Source organism: Labrus bergylta, chromosome 5 (assembly GCF_963930695.1).
Source record: "Labrus bergylta chromosome 5, fLabBer1.1, whole genome shotgun sequence".
NCBI classification, from domain to species: domain Eukaryota; kingdom Metazoa; phylum Chordata; class Actinopteri; order Labriformes; family Labridae; genus Labrus; species Labrus bergylta.
Window position 1 is genome coordinate 12,597,077 of NC_089199.1, and position 14,065 is coordinate 12,611,141.

The following is a 14,065-nucleotide window of genomic DNA, read 5'->3' on the forward strand; positions in this document are numbered from 1 at the left end:
CTTTACTACGGAGATCTGTGATAGAGATGAAAGCTTGTGTGTTATCTGTTCTGGCAAATGTGACAGTGCCAGGGTCATCCAAAAATGTAATTTTTTCAATAAAATGTTATAGGACAATATTTGAAAGTGAGTTAAAGTATAATAATTATGGAAAAGGGAAACCATCATAGATGGCTGGATATCATCATGTGCTCAGTGACACAACAGTCTCAGGAAGTCTGATACTCCAAAAGTACACAATATACAATAATAAGGACAAAACTAAAGATAATGTGTTTACATACCGAGAAGAAGATTAAACCATTGATATCACTCTATTATGTATGATAGAAATTGGATAGCTTAGCTTAGCATAACAGGGGAACACTTCTATGAGCACCTTTTAAAAAAACAAAATCACTCATTTATATGTGATATCATGTTTATTTTTATTAAACCTAGCCTTAAATAAAAAACAAGTTTTAGTTTTGATGGAGTTTCTGTGTTGGACTGTATTACTACCTGGAGCAGTGAGTAACTTCATGAAGATTGATTGCCAAACAAGCAGTTAACACTTCAGGAAGTCACTGCTACTGTTTGTCCCTTTTGCTTTAGTACCAACATGACTTTAAAGACATTCAAGTAAACCTTCACTCAATGAATGCAAACAATTAAGCACACATTCTCATACCTCAGGGTGGAAAGGATGACACGACTCAGGTTTTTTTCTGTCCTTCTGAAACTTCAGTCTGTCACACTTGAGTGACTCGTTGTGTTCAAAGGAGTCAAAGATGTAAATAAATCGCCACAGTTCACAGCTTCACCCACATCGCAACTCATATAACATGATTTAAAATTAAACTATTAAGGTGTGTAACTAGAGGACAAGATATAAGAAAGCAAATGTAATGAACTGAAAAGTAAAAAACTTGCACATTATCTCACTAATCATGCAAGGATAAAATGTTTTTAAGAAACGTTTCCACATATCAAACATCTGTGTTTCCTCTAGAAAGGATATACATAATCTCGATGGGGTCCATGGTTACTGGAGGAGCACTGCTACAGTCGCATTTATTATCCACAACCACCATGAAGAGGTTACTGCTGGGGATCTGCTGTATAACAAAAGATCTGCAGAGACAAATAATAGAATTATAATACGATAGTATTAGACTGGTTTCATGTTCAACAGGTGTTGTTAGAAAAGAGGTCAATCAGTTCACGAGTCCCTGGTCTGAAGTCGTACCTGATACAGCCGTCACAGTCAATGTTGCCTGTCGTTTCTTTGATGGTGCGTTCAGAGACAAACGCAGGGTATACTGTATCACACGGCACCATCATGGTTTTACCCCGAGGTCTCTGAGCTGAAGGCGGACAAAGCTAGTAAAGTTAATCTGGGCCACAGACATTCATTAAAACCACAGATCAACAGAGTATATTTCCATCTCTCACTCATACTCTCCCAGACATCCATACCTCTGTTTCTCACATTCAAACAGTAAAATGACCACCATGACCATCAGCTACTTCTACCTTTCACTGAGAGATCGACATTCCACCAGCTGTACAGATTAAACTCCAGCAGGAATCTTTAAGGCAAAACACAAACATCAATTAATACAAATGTTTACAGTGACTTACAGTGGAAAATATATAATGGATCAACACAAGGAAAAGCTTTAGTAACTAATTATATTTCTATATAAAAGATTTTAAGTAGCTCATAAACACATTTATTACCATCCAAGCACCAGAACCAAACGAATGAGTTCACATATCTATCCTGAAACTTTTTAACAGTTACTTGACTGATTGAATTGAAGTTCAATTGAAGGCTTTAAAGAGTGATAAACATCTCTTTTCTTCCTGTATTTTTAATTATACAAGTGATGATTGTCTTATTTCATATACAACACTGTTAGTAGTTATAAAGCTTTTGGATAAAGAGTTACCACACTTTCTCCAATTTGTTTTGTTCTTACATGACAAGTTTCGTCAGGAGCCACTTCACAACAGAAAAGGGCTGAAGATAAAAGAGAGACAATATGATGTCAGAATCTGTATGCAGGAGTGAAATCATGTCTAACACTGTTTTAATGTCTGAGTTCATTTTGAGACTGCTCCACATGTCACTGATATTTTCTTACCCAATGTTAACCACAAACTCAGACATCAGGTGTATGCTGATGATTTGTTCTCTGGTCATGCCAAAGTACGTACAGTATAGAGCAGATGAACGGGGAAGATTGCTTCTAATATCTCTGACTTTAAATCGGCTCTTTCTGCACACTCACGTCTGATAAAGTGCGTGCACTGTCGCTGCTCCCGGCGTACTCTCTGCACAGGGCCTGATAATCGTACAGCGTGATCCTGCAACACAAACAGAGAGGCAGAGGTTTTCATAAACATTAAATATGAAAAAGCATGACAGCATGCTTTCGAGCTCAGGTTTATTGTGTGCATGCAGTGAACGCGCGGTGACATATTGTATTGTATTTGTGACCTTTTGAAAGAGCCCATCTGGAGAAGTTTGTTCATCACAGCACCCTCCACCTCTCCAAAGAAGAGCCCTGTCTGAGAGAGAAGTTATGTCAGGGTGCACAGGCAAACAATTAAACACAAGCAGTGGGGTGGTCAAAATAATGGGAACATCCAGTGAGAAAAGGAGCAAGTAAAGTTTAAAAAAAATAATAATGATGCCTTGCAGCGAAAGATACAAGCTGCAGCTCACGTACAGGATTAACCAGATGCTTACTAAAATCAAGACAAAATATTCTTAAATAATTATCTATGAAACTTTGCATAACTAGTTTTAAGTTTTCAGTGTTGTTATTAAGCGCTTCCTTTGGAGAAAGCAGATGTCCGTCTTGTCCATAAACCGACAGATTTATAGTTATTTGATGAACAGTATGTGACCACCTACGTCATCACTTTGAAACATAATAGAATCTCTGTGAAGTGATCCAAGTTGCAAGAACAAGAATAAGACTTTTATGGCACACCTTACCTGAGACTGCTCCTCTGTGACCAGAATGAAGCCGTTGTTGTCAATAAGATAACAGTTAATGTCCTGTCAGAGGGGAGAAAATAAAGGTCGACATAATATATACAGCAAGAGATTGAAATAAAAAAGCCAGCGCTTATTGTCCCTTCTTACCTCGTTATCACAGCTGATGCTGCATTTTCCGTCCAAAGCTGTACACTAAGCATAAAAACAAACGTGTAGTTCAGTTCCAAGCGCTTATCAGGAGGCTCAAGTCGCAGTATTGTTTATGTGTTTACCTGTCTGCAGGCTGTCCAGAACTTTCTCTGAAAGAACTCAAGCTTCATCTGGATCCCCACAGCTGAAACCACAGAGAGTCAGGTTCAGCTTGGTTGGGATTCTCTGCTTACTTATACAGTCCTCACAAATAGGAAGAGAAAGAGATATGCCCGCACACTTACTCAATGCCTCAAAAAAGTGTACTAAATATTAACGTTTTGACCAGAGGTCTTCTTCAGGTGTTCATTTTTAAAATCTGGGGGCAAAACGCTTATATATTGATATGTACACCAATGGGCTTAAAAGGCACCATGATGTCAGGTTCACTCCAAGGTAAAAACATCAAATACATAAATACATAGTTAAAATACTTAGGACAAATACTGCCATTCAATTATCTAACAATATCAATACACAAATCATCTTTTAAAAAAGGAATATTGCAGCTTTCATATATATAAAAAGATAAGCGCAGATTGAAGAAAAAAACATTTGTTGTGTTTTTTATATAAAGTATTAAAAATGTTTTATGTATATTGATATACAGATGTGTGTCCAAGTTTTAACAATACATTTTTTAATTAAATACCTTATAACAAGAAAATCTAATATCTATTAATCCCTTCAAAATATTTAAATATTTGATACAATGTGATTTAATAAACTTTTGGTGCCACTGAGTAAGTGTGCGTGGATAGATTCTTTATCTTGTTGCTGTTTTTGAATTTCCCTGCACCCATTGGACGTGCTTAATAGCACCCTTCTTCAACACACAGTCCTAGAAACAACTTGTAGGAAGATGGACAGAAATAGACATGAAGCTTATACCAAGGACACTCCGTTTATGTAGTGTAGTAATTAATGTAGAAGTAGATTAAAAAACATGTGCGCAAAATAAATTCATATGAATAATTGAAGATTGTATACAAGAATAGAATTGGTCAGGGGTGGTGAGAACAAAGAACAAAAGGATATGTATTTGATACACTGTATTTAGGTGTATACGTATGGTCTCTCAAACATGTTTATGTTTAGTTGCTCTGTATGAACTATAAAATGATTAATTACATGCAGCTTATTATGCACTAAATCAAAAATATGCTTTCAAATAAATTTAAGGAAAGGAAAAGTGTTTGTTACCTGCAACGATTGGAGACTTCCTGTCATCAAGGAGCTGAATTGCTGTGCTGGCCAGAACAACACTCTTATTTTCTAAAGCTAGAGAGAAAGAGCAAAGATTCAAACTACACGTCATCTGGTCTGGGTACACGTTGTGCTCACTAGATGGCGCTCTTTACCCAGTAAACTCAGAAAGCACTTCAGCACTAATCAATTTCTTTACAGTAATGGAGTCCAGTGAGAGTTTTTTCTACAGTCTGATGACTCTCATAATCCTCATATGGGTGCTGTGATGGGACATTTCTGGTTAAGATGGCAAAGCCTGAGTGGATGCAGTCTTCATTAACAGATAAAGGTTGGTAAATGTCCTGCAGAGTGAAGTTGAATTCACCGGCCAGTGGACAGAACGTGAGCCACATTTACAGGATAAAACCTATAAAGGAAGTGAGCTGTGCTGCAAATCCTATCAGTGTAAACCAGTAAAAACCACAATCCATAACAGAGAGACGGCTGTAGAAAGAGACCGATTCAGATGTTAAAATGCTAAATGACTACGGCAACCAGAGGAATTTCACAAAAGTACTTTACATACTGCTGCACCTGATAATTGAAAGTACTTTTAAAGTGTCTCGTATAACGTGACGTGCATTTAATTCAGCATCAGTAGCCGACTCAGAGAGCTTTTATTTCTCTTTGATTGTTCCCTGTGTACCTGTGCTGAAGGGGATGGAGTAGACGAACGTGCCGGGGACCTGTTCCGCCGCTCTCTTGTACCACAGAGGGAAGTGATCAGCGTTAAACACACCCTCCTTGTCCTCAGCTGTCAGGAAATCTCTGAGGACACACACAGAGTGGAGCAGAGATGAGCAGAGTAGGATTGGATTCATTGAGCAAGAGCGCAGCCTCGCCTCGTGCTGTAAGTAATGATTAGAGAAATGTTGAGCAGAATCACTCACTGATTGGAGAGCTGATCAGCTGGCACAAATAGGTTTGTTCTCGACAGGCCGGTGCGGGTTCCCAGGAAGGTGATCTCCACTCCTTTGTCTGAGTTCCTGTTTGTAAAAATCTTCAATAAGACATCTGTTCAGGGGGTGTTTGAATCCATTTCTCCAAAACCTTTCTGGCTGGTTTCCAAACACGGCCGTACAATACCACTTTTTATTTAGATTTTCCTTTTAATTAAGAGATCAGGTTGAGTGCAGTGAACTAACTGGTCATTTTTTGGGACCAAAACACTTGAGGTTAATGTAGTTTGTAGGTTAGACAGTGTGCAGGAGTTTGCATGCATTTTTAAGTACTTTCAATCGTAGCACTAGCATGACTCTATTGTAAGTGATCAGGGACAAACTCCACAGTCCTCATTTTGTGCCTCAGTGAACTCTAAAGTTCAGCTGAAGCTAATGTGAAGCTTCAGCAGTTTGACAAATATAGTCGTTTTAAGTACAAGACGCCCTCCTCCTGTTACCCTCCCTGCACTGCTGCACTGAGAGGAAACTGTGTCTGTGTGAGCTCAAAGAGGAGATTTTACACCAAAAGAGACTAACTGTGGAAGAGACACATTTTGTTAGTTTAGACTGATAATGACTCATTTTAGCATCAGCTGAACTGTGAAATGTATTTTTTAGGATGTTGTCCATGCCAATCTCTTACATTGACATTGCTTTGAGAAGCAACAATCAAAATGACAAACGCATCCTTTTAACGTACATAAGCATGGTTCGAGACAAATTAAAAAAATATATATTGACATCACAAAAATGGTAAAGGGTTGTAGATTAAGTCTCTCTTCATTTTAAAGATATCTTTTAAAAAGCAGGTTTAACTATAGATGCTTAAGGGCTGCTGTACAATTGATTTGATTTAACACATTAATAAAAATGGTTTGGATAAAAATCATTAGGATCACAAAAACAATTGATCTTTGACGTTTGTCGTTGGAGTGATCCAACAAACTAAATGAGAATGTATATAAAAAAAACTAAAATACTCCCTTCACTGATCCCTTTCTGACATTTCACCGTACTGTTGGCTTAAAGTGACATCAAAAAGTTCTTACTCTGACTTGTTGAGGGCCAGTCCGGTCCAGTAGGCCTCCAGTGGAGCTGTTACCACAGCATCGAACAACACCTCCTGGATCAGCTCTCTGTCACCTGCAGAGTGATGCAGACCAGTTTAAAGACCTGATCAGACCCATCCTTTTGTACAAATTACTAGTTTATGTCAGTCATAAGCAAAACATAGGTCCGTGTAGTGCGATATACTGAGTTGGGTCACAGATGTGTCCTACACTTGAGGTGAGGTCTTTTGCCCGTCATGAAGAGCTTGATGGCCTGAATCTGGGTCAGGTGTCGGTGCTCGTGCTGCTCCTCTGTGTTGCAGTAGGTCCTGTGGTCCAAACAGAGCCACACTGTTACATCACAGGCCTCAAACATCCCCCATGAACAAAGAGGGATAACCTACATATCGCATGAATGCCCGCTCCCACAACCCCAGCGTTACCATTCATCTGCCAGGGCGACATCTGGCTGTTCCAGATCACGGAGCCCTGAAAAACACAAGTCAGTAACGCTTCAGCAGTGCCAGCCCGGAAGGACTCATACGATGAGACCTCCTAAACAAGCAGGTCAGAGTGACATGCTTCTCACTGTGTTCAGACTTCTGTTAATGGAGTACATGACAGGGCTGAAGTGACTTACCAGCTTCAACTGACACGTTTCCTCTGAAGAAGTATTTTCCATGACCTCTCGAGAGAGCAACCCCCACGCTGGAGGAGAGAATCAACCTGTCAATCAACTTGGCGGACACAGAAACTCACAGAGACCCTTTTTAAAGAGTGTAAATCAAACTTTTCCTCCACCTGAATGGAGTTCCTTTAATGTCTGTGTAGTAATAGTCATTGTGCATCTTCAGGACACGCCTCTAAAGAGAGCAGAAGAATAAATCGCACTTATACCATCAAATTATCACAACTAATGTGCTCCTGTAGTCTCAAGACAACTAAGAGAAAAACTTTATCTGAGACACTAAACATGTTTATCTGCAGCCTCACCCCTCGATCCACCGTCTTCTTCACCTCCATGGAGAAAGCCCCCGTCCTCCTGTTCACCATGGCGTTACGGAGCTGAAAGAGAAAGCACACAAAGATGCACAAAAAGAGCTGTGACACGGTTATTAATCTCCTATCTACAACCTGTACATATCTGCAATAATACTGGGTTATCGAATGATCATTTTAGGACTACAATAACATTGCAGTACAGCTAGCCCCTCAAGTCTTCCTGAGTTGTTTATTCACACATGTTCCTACAGCGTGAAGTGTTCCCTTAGCCCGTCCAAATAACATTTCGATTCTTTCAAGACTTTGTTTTTACAATTAAATTAGTATTTCCATTATTGGAACTTACAATATCATCTTTGTCTTCCCACTCCACCTCAGACAGATCCACGCTGCTGTAGTTTGGCTTCCTCCTCTTCTGACCCTCCTGATACTGCAGAAGAACACAACATACATGATTAATTGATCCTGCTATGTTTAATAGTCATAAAAAAAAGCTTAAATGATATCTACCAGTCTAGCCTGACACAACTACTAAATCTGTATGTGACGCATCATTTTTAGATAATAAAAAAAAAGTCTTGCCTTTGTTTCATCTTTTGTGTTTCGATAAGAAAGTAAAGACTTGCTGTATCCTCTGATTTATCAAGCTTTTTTGCAGGTTTTGCTGTGTAATTATTCACTAAATCATCCATGAAATTAACACTGTCAGGTAGATTAAAAATAATTTACATGATTGATAGGAAATCCACGCTCAAACAAGTCTACATCAGTGCATTAAACTGTACATGTCAAACTCTGATTCTGCATGTCGTCTAGTCCACAAGAAATGACAATCACTGACGACAACCACAGCACAGTTTGAGCCACAAAGAGACACTCAACACAGAAATACCAACACAGACCAACACGTTCACACACACGGCTGCACAGAGAGGAATAGCACTAACACTGGCACACACAGATCCACTAGCACAGCCAGAGCTCCTGAGAAACCAGCGTTCCCAGTGCAGCGGCTGTGCACTCTGCCAGCGAGTGTTAAGTTACCTCTGGGAAACCTCAGGCCGGCCAGCCCTATGAGTGGCCTTTATCCCTGCATGCATACATCAAAGGAGAAGGTGGGGATTACAGACTATTCGAGCCCATTCAGCCTCCTAACCAGATTACACATTTGTCTCTGTGTGCCTTTGTTTACAGAGGCTTTCACTTCACGTCATTTTTGTTATGCATTCAGTTACATGGACAAGAACGAAAAGGAATAATCAGGGTAAAGTCTGGGAATGTTGCGATATTGTGCTGCTGTAAAGAGACAAAGTTACCAAAGGTCTGAGGTCAGGGTGCGTCAGGATGTAGCCGTTGTTTGTGATCGCGAATGCATACCCATGGATTCCTAACTGGAGGAACAAAATGAAAAACAACACAAGAGACATTTAAAAAAAAAAAAAAATCACAACTTTTAAATGAATGTATTCAAAGTAAAAGTAGGAGAACAGCTGACTGTACCATATGTTTGGGAATGAGCTTCATCAGCTCCTGCAGAGGGATGTCTGTTCCTACTACCCCCAACAGAATACCCTGATTCTTCTGCATGAGAGGATTCAAAAACAAATTCACAGCTAAACAAATTTAGATGAAAACCGCACAAATGTTTAGTCAGTCAGTTTTAGAAGAAGTACTCAGGTGCTTAACTCATGTAAAATTACCCACACAACCTTCAAGTTCTCCAATATGTGTTGAATTTACGCAGTTCCATCTATAGCAGCTTTGAAGAATTTTCATTTTGTATGGATTTTGGTCATGGTGATCATTGTGATCTTCAGTTATTTTGGAAATCAGTGAAAGACAGCTCCTTTTAATTTACTATTTCACCTGAACAAACGGGTATCTAAGTCTCCCTCTACTCAATGACCTAAACACTTACCGTCTCATTCTTTGTGCTGAACACAGGCATGGCAACTGTTGTCATCAGACTTGGGCCTGATTTGTCATTCAACTGAAACAAAAGAAATCATTTCTAGCAGCTAAATTTTATTGATGTATTTCATTTCAATAACTGGAAGGGTTATTGTCACATTTGTATGATCTCTCTGGTAAACTTCAGTCAAAAGCAAATAGTGCAAGAGAACCATTAATGTGCAAAGAGTCTCTACGGCATTTTGAAATCAGCACATGAACTATACCCCTCTTTTTGTTGAAGTCCCAATAATGAGTTGAATGATTTAATTTATGTAGTTTCAAAAATCATCAATTTCTTCTCAACAGGGATGAATATAATTGTATTCCCACTGTACATTATTCAATTGTCAGTAAGGTAAGTAAGTCTGACAGGACTTTCAATTCATTGTTCAGATAGATAAACGAGGAGCTTCAGTTATTCAGTGAGGAATATGAGTATCAGTTGCTAAGCTAAAAGTGGCTAAAAAGGGAAAACATAGAACACATAATAAAGTCTAAAGGCATCGACACAACATTCATATGAGTCTCTGCTTTAAGCACTTTGTGACATCAGTTTTGGGAAGTGCTACATAAATTACTTTTTGTTAGGGATGCACTTACGCATCAGTTCAACATCGGTATTGGCCCATATTAGCCGTGCTAACAGACATCAGCAAATCGTCAAATAATGTGGCAAGAACTGATGCCGGTAGCCGATGTCTATTAGTTGTGCCAAATCAATTTAATGCTGGCATCTAGTGCACCAAACTACTAAGAGGTTTTTTAATTGAGCATATTAAGTCACCTATTGGTCAAACTCTGACTTGTTTTTATTCTCAAACACGTGTTGGCATTGTGGGAATCTTCCACTGAAAGAAGTGATGAAACAAACATCTGTGATCTGTAGAACATGAATTGTCATTGCATCAAAGAGCATCATGATCACTTCAAATATATTACTAAATGTGAACTCTGTGATTCTCAGGCCGGGCTCAGAGAAGGTTGAGGAGGTCAGCTCTGAACGATGAAGGCTAACACATTTAAGCACATGAGCGCTCCCAAAGTAGGTCTGTTATTCCCTCCCTTCATCAGTCAACACAGCTGAGTATATATGTGTGTGTGTGTGTGTGTGTGTGTGTGTGTGTGTGTATGTTTGTGTGTCTCTGTGTGATGTCCATTCGTGTGTGCAAACGAGCTGTAAGCTGCTGCGTGTACTAGCTGACTTGACAGCATGAAAAATGTTGGGTCCTTAAATTCATCACAGCAGACAATGGAAGAGGAAACTGGACTACTTAAGTCTACACACACACACACACACACACACACACACACACACACACACACACACACACACACACACACAGGTTTAGCCATGGACGCCTAACCACCACCTCCTCCATCTCCATCTCTCCCTCTCCTTTCTCCTCCTCTCTTCCTTGGTTACCTCTCCAATGTCAGTTTTATTATGGGCTTTAGGAGATAAAATGCAATGATCCACAGAATGATGAATGGTGTGTCTGAGGCTCAGATACAAGAGCACACACTCCAGAGGACAATCTCACATCCCTCCAGTGTGTGTGTGTGTGTGTGTGTGTGTGTGTGTGCATGCTCATAGTCTCCATACTGAGGAGAAGTATAATAAATGCTCCTCTACTAGTCTGGCTCTCAGAGGAAATAGCTTCTCCTCACTTTAGACTTCCAAGGAACCAGTAAAACGAAATATGAGTAGAAACAATAACCCGCTGTTTAACCTCTCACGTCATTTCTTCTTGAAACAAAATTACTCAAATACGCTGAGTCCTTGTGGACACCTTATAACCCGTCCATTACCGTCATACCAACACTAGTTTACAGTTCTTTAATACTAACACAGCAGATCAATTCAGTCTTTTATAAATAGGATTCTACCTGAGAGCAGGAAACGATCACATGTAGGTATTTACCTTATGAGCCTGGGAAAGCTGAAATGAAGGAAGAGACACAGAAACACAGTGTAAGTCTTCATGTTGAGCACAGACTCTGTGGACACAGATGTAGATCAGGAGGAGGATCCATGCGGATTAATGAAGCTTATAATGAGGAATATTTCCAGCAGCATGAAAAATGATGATGAGACAGAAGACACATATGTGCACACATTGAAAGTATGCAACAGTGATGGATAAAATAACATCCAGTATTGCGTAATATCAACTAAACAAACTCAGGCTGATGTTATTTTTTACTGGTTTTATAGAAAGCATGTTGCTGCATTGCTCCACTACAGGCATGCAGTCTCTCTCATACATAAATGTTCCCTGAGAATAATCTCACTGATACTGCTTCAAACGCACTCACAGCACTGTCCACGTAAGCTTCAGTCCACACCGTGTCGTGTTCATGGTCGATAACCTTCGGGCGGCTCATCACGTGAAGATACCTCATCACATTCTCCTGAACGTCTGCTAACGTGGAGATCTGACTGAAATACCCTGAAATATAACACACACACATTTTATACTGCAATAGAGGCACAGCATACACATATTCAAAGATAAGGACCTGACAAAGTCTTGCTTTGGTTTTGTCCACTGGAAGTAACTAAACTGATACTGTGGTAAACAGTAATAATACAACTCTTTACAATGGTGCACTTCCTCTGACGGACATGTATAAACATGCAACTCAACACAATCCATTCCCAGGTTGCCATTGCCAAATCCCTTTTGCGTCTCATAAGACAACTAAAGATGAAGGAGGGAGCATTTGTTTGATTTCTGTCTGACATGTGGTTAACGTCTACACACACGCAAACAGACTCTTGGGGTTGGTAAGAAATAACAAAATACTTGGTTAAAGATAGGGAAATTGGCAGAGGGGGGTAGGTTTAAAACAACACATTTCTTTTTTGTTTCAAACAAGACTTAAAGTCCAGACTCTATGGTGAAGGTCCTTGGAAGTTTGTGCATCACTCCACACCATGAACCTATGGTGTGGAGTGATGCACGGGCCAACCCCCTTCTATCTCCTACATCATCAAGTGCATTTTCTATGAGTGTCTTACTGTACATTCTTGCAGCTGTATTTACATTACAGTGTGTTCAAAGCTCAGTGCATCTCATGCAGATGCTGCAGGGTTCCTCCAGTATTTGTAAGAGACACCGAGGGCTGTGATAAATTGTTTGGGTCTGACCACGGGGAATTAGAACAGGCTGGGTGTCTACAAAAAAAAAGGAGAGATTTCCTACAAGAGCCAGTATTTGTTTTGTCTGTTCTGGGCTACTGTAGAAAGATGGAGGTACAATAGTTTGCATTATATGGATAGACTTACTTCCCCTTCAGATAAAAAAAAATATTTAGAAGGTAAGAAACACAAGCTTTCTTATTTTTACGGTGATTATACAACAAAACAGATGAATGTAATATTCCATGTCAGCAAACAACCCCCCCCCCCCCCCCCCCCATATCTTACTGGTCCTACAGTCATGGCTTGCATAGATTTTTGCACCATGGTGATTTAACCTGTCAAGAACTTCTAGTTGTAGATCTTATTGATGCTTAATCTGCATAGTTAATAAAGACTACAGATGATATTAAATAAGGAATACTGGGAAATCCAGTGCAGCAGCAGTCCTAAAAAGCATGACACAGAAATACTCCATAAGTACATTTAGCTGAAAAGTACAGCATTTATTCAAATGTACTTTCCCTGCATGCTGATGTCCCTGACATTACTGAGGGACCATTTGACTGTCTGTCAGCTCCTGCTGTGTGTGACAATGCTTCATATTGGACATGGAAGGTTATCCAACAGTGGGGGTCTATGTGGGGGAGGATGTTTGGGGCTCGTCCCCCTGCAGTCCCCCTGTGATCTGTTTTCCTGGCAGTGACTTTCCCTTCCAGAGGGCACTGATGCGGAGCGCTGACACGCGGGAGCCATCAGCAGCGAGCAGCCGAGGGGGAGACGCTCTGACAGGAAGAAGGATTAGAGCAGATTGACCCCTGACCCCCCTCAAGTGCCACTTCATTGCCTCCTGGCAGAAGGAATCCGAGCCAGCACACACACATGAAAACGCACATAGCGCACACATACACCACCAAACCACAGAGATATCCACACATCCATTACCTATCACGTTACTCCACAGAAGCAGCGTCAGATCATATCCGACACTCTGACACAGAGCTGTCCTCATGAGTCTTTATCAAAAGTCACAAACCTTTGTTGGCACAAGCCATCCATTTGAGGTTATCAGCAAACGCAGACTCTCGTCCAATCAGGTATGGGAATATCCGCACCTGTGCAGAGGACACATAAATGTCCTCAGGTTCTAAAATGGAAAAAAATAAAAACATGCAAAGTGATGCGTCTCCTCAGTACTTTATCTTCCTGTCCTGAATCTATCTGCAAGAAGTAGCTGCATGTTTCTGCATTCTCATGAGGAAACGTAGAGCAGCTGCTTTTTCTGCTCTTCCTCTCTCTCTCTACATTTTGGCTGTTCATTTTATCCGTTTTTAACAGTAGGTTGTACTTTTTCCCCCCCCACTTTGCACTCTGCGGTTAAATTAATTTTCTTTGTTTGGGGTTGTATATGAGGGCATGTTCCTCTGTCCTTTTAAAGAACGCTGTGTGACACTTTGCCAAACGTGCACGGCTCATTGGCTCCAGATGCTTTGCTAAGCATAAAGCATATAGAAAAAACACTGAATGGCTGTCACATAGCAGCCCTCGG

General features: G+C 40.2%; 1 protein-coding gene across 2 annotated transcripts in view; it reads right to left on the reverse strand.

Annotated features, from left to right (window-relative positions):
• The window catches only part of LOC109997399 (voltage-dependent calcium channel subunit alpha-2/delta-3-like), a 33,714-nt gene that overhangs the window by 1,028 nt on the left and 18,621 nt on the right, over nt 1-14,065 (reverse strand). Inside the window, exons 14-39 of one of the 2 annotated variants that reach the window (XM_065954803.1) lie at nt 13,553-13,631; nt 11,691-11,824; nt 11,297-11,314; nt 9,340-9,411; nt 8,922-9,002; nt 8,738-8,812; nt 7,768-7,851; nt 7,413-7,484; nt 7,221-7,282; nt 7,060-7,127; nt 6,863-6,908; nt 6,651-6,748; nt 6,420-6,513; nt 5,320-5,415; nt 5,076-5,197; nt 4,385-4,462; nt 3,265-3,326; nt 3,140-3,184; nt 2,990-3,052; nt 2,486-2,556; nt 2,277-2,352; nt 1,965-2,005; nt 1,516-1,571; nt 1,229-1,346; nt 1,000-1,113; nt 671-752 (exon numbers count right to left, since the gene is read on the reverse strand). In XM_065954803.1, the coding sequence (XP_065810875.1) occupies nt 671-752; nt 1,000-1,113; nt 1,229-1,346; nt 1,516-1,571; nt 1,965-2,005; nt 2,277-2,352; nt 2,486-2,556; nt 2,990-3,052; nt 3,140-3,184; nt 3,265-3,326; nt 4,385-4,462; nt 5,076-5,197; nt 5,320-5,415; nt 6,420-6,513; nt 6,651-6,748; nt 6,863-6,908; nt 7,060-7,127; nt 7,221-7,282; nt 7,413-7,484; nt 7,768-7,851; nt 8,738-8,812; nt 8,922-9,002; nt 9,340-9,411; nt 11,297-11,314; nt 11,691-11,824; nt 13,553-13,631 (2,007 nt within the window). Of the gene's footprint in view, nt 1-670; nt 753-999; nt 1,114-1,228; nt 1,347-1,515; nt 1,572-1,964; nt 2,006-2,276; nt 2,353-2,485; nt 2,557-2,989; nt 3,053-3,139; nt 3,185-3,264; nt 3,327-4,384; nt 4,463-5,075; nt 5,198-5,319; nt 5,416-6,419; nt 6,514-6,650; nt 6,749-6,862; nt 6,909-7,059; nt 7,128-7,220; nt 7,283-7,412; nt 7,485-7,767; nt 7,852-8,737; nt 8,813-8,921; nt 9,003-9,339; nt 9,412-11,296; nt 11,315-11,690; nt 11,825-13,552; nt 13,632-14,065 lie in introns of those variants that run through there. The other variant, XR_010666417.1, reaches the window with a different exon arrangement.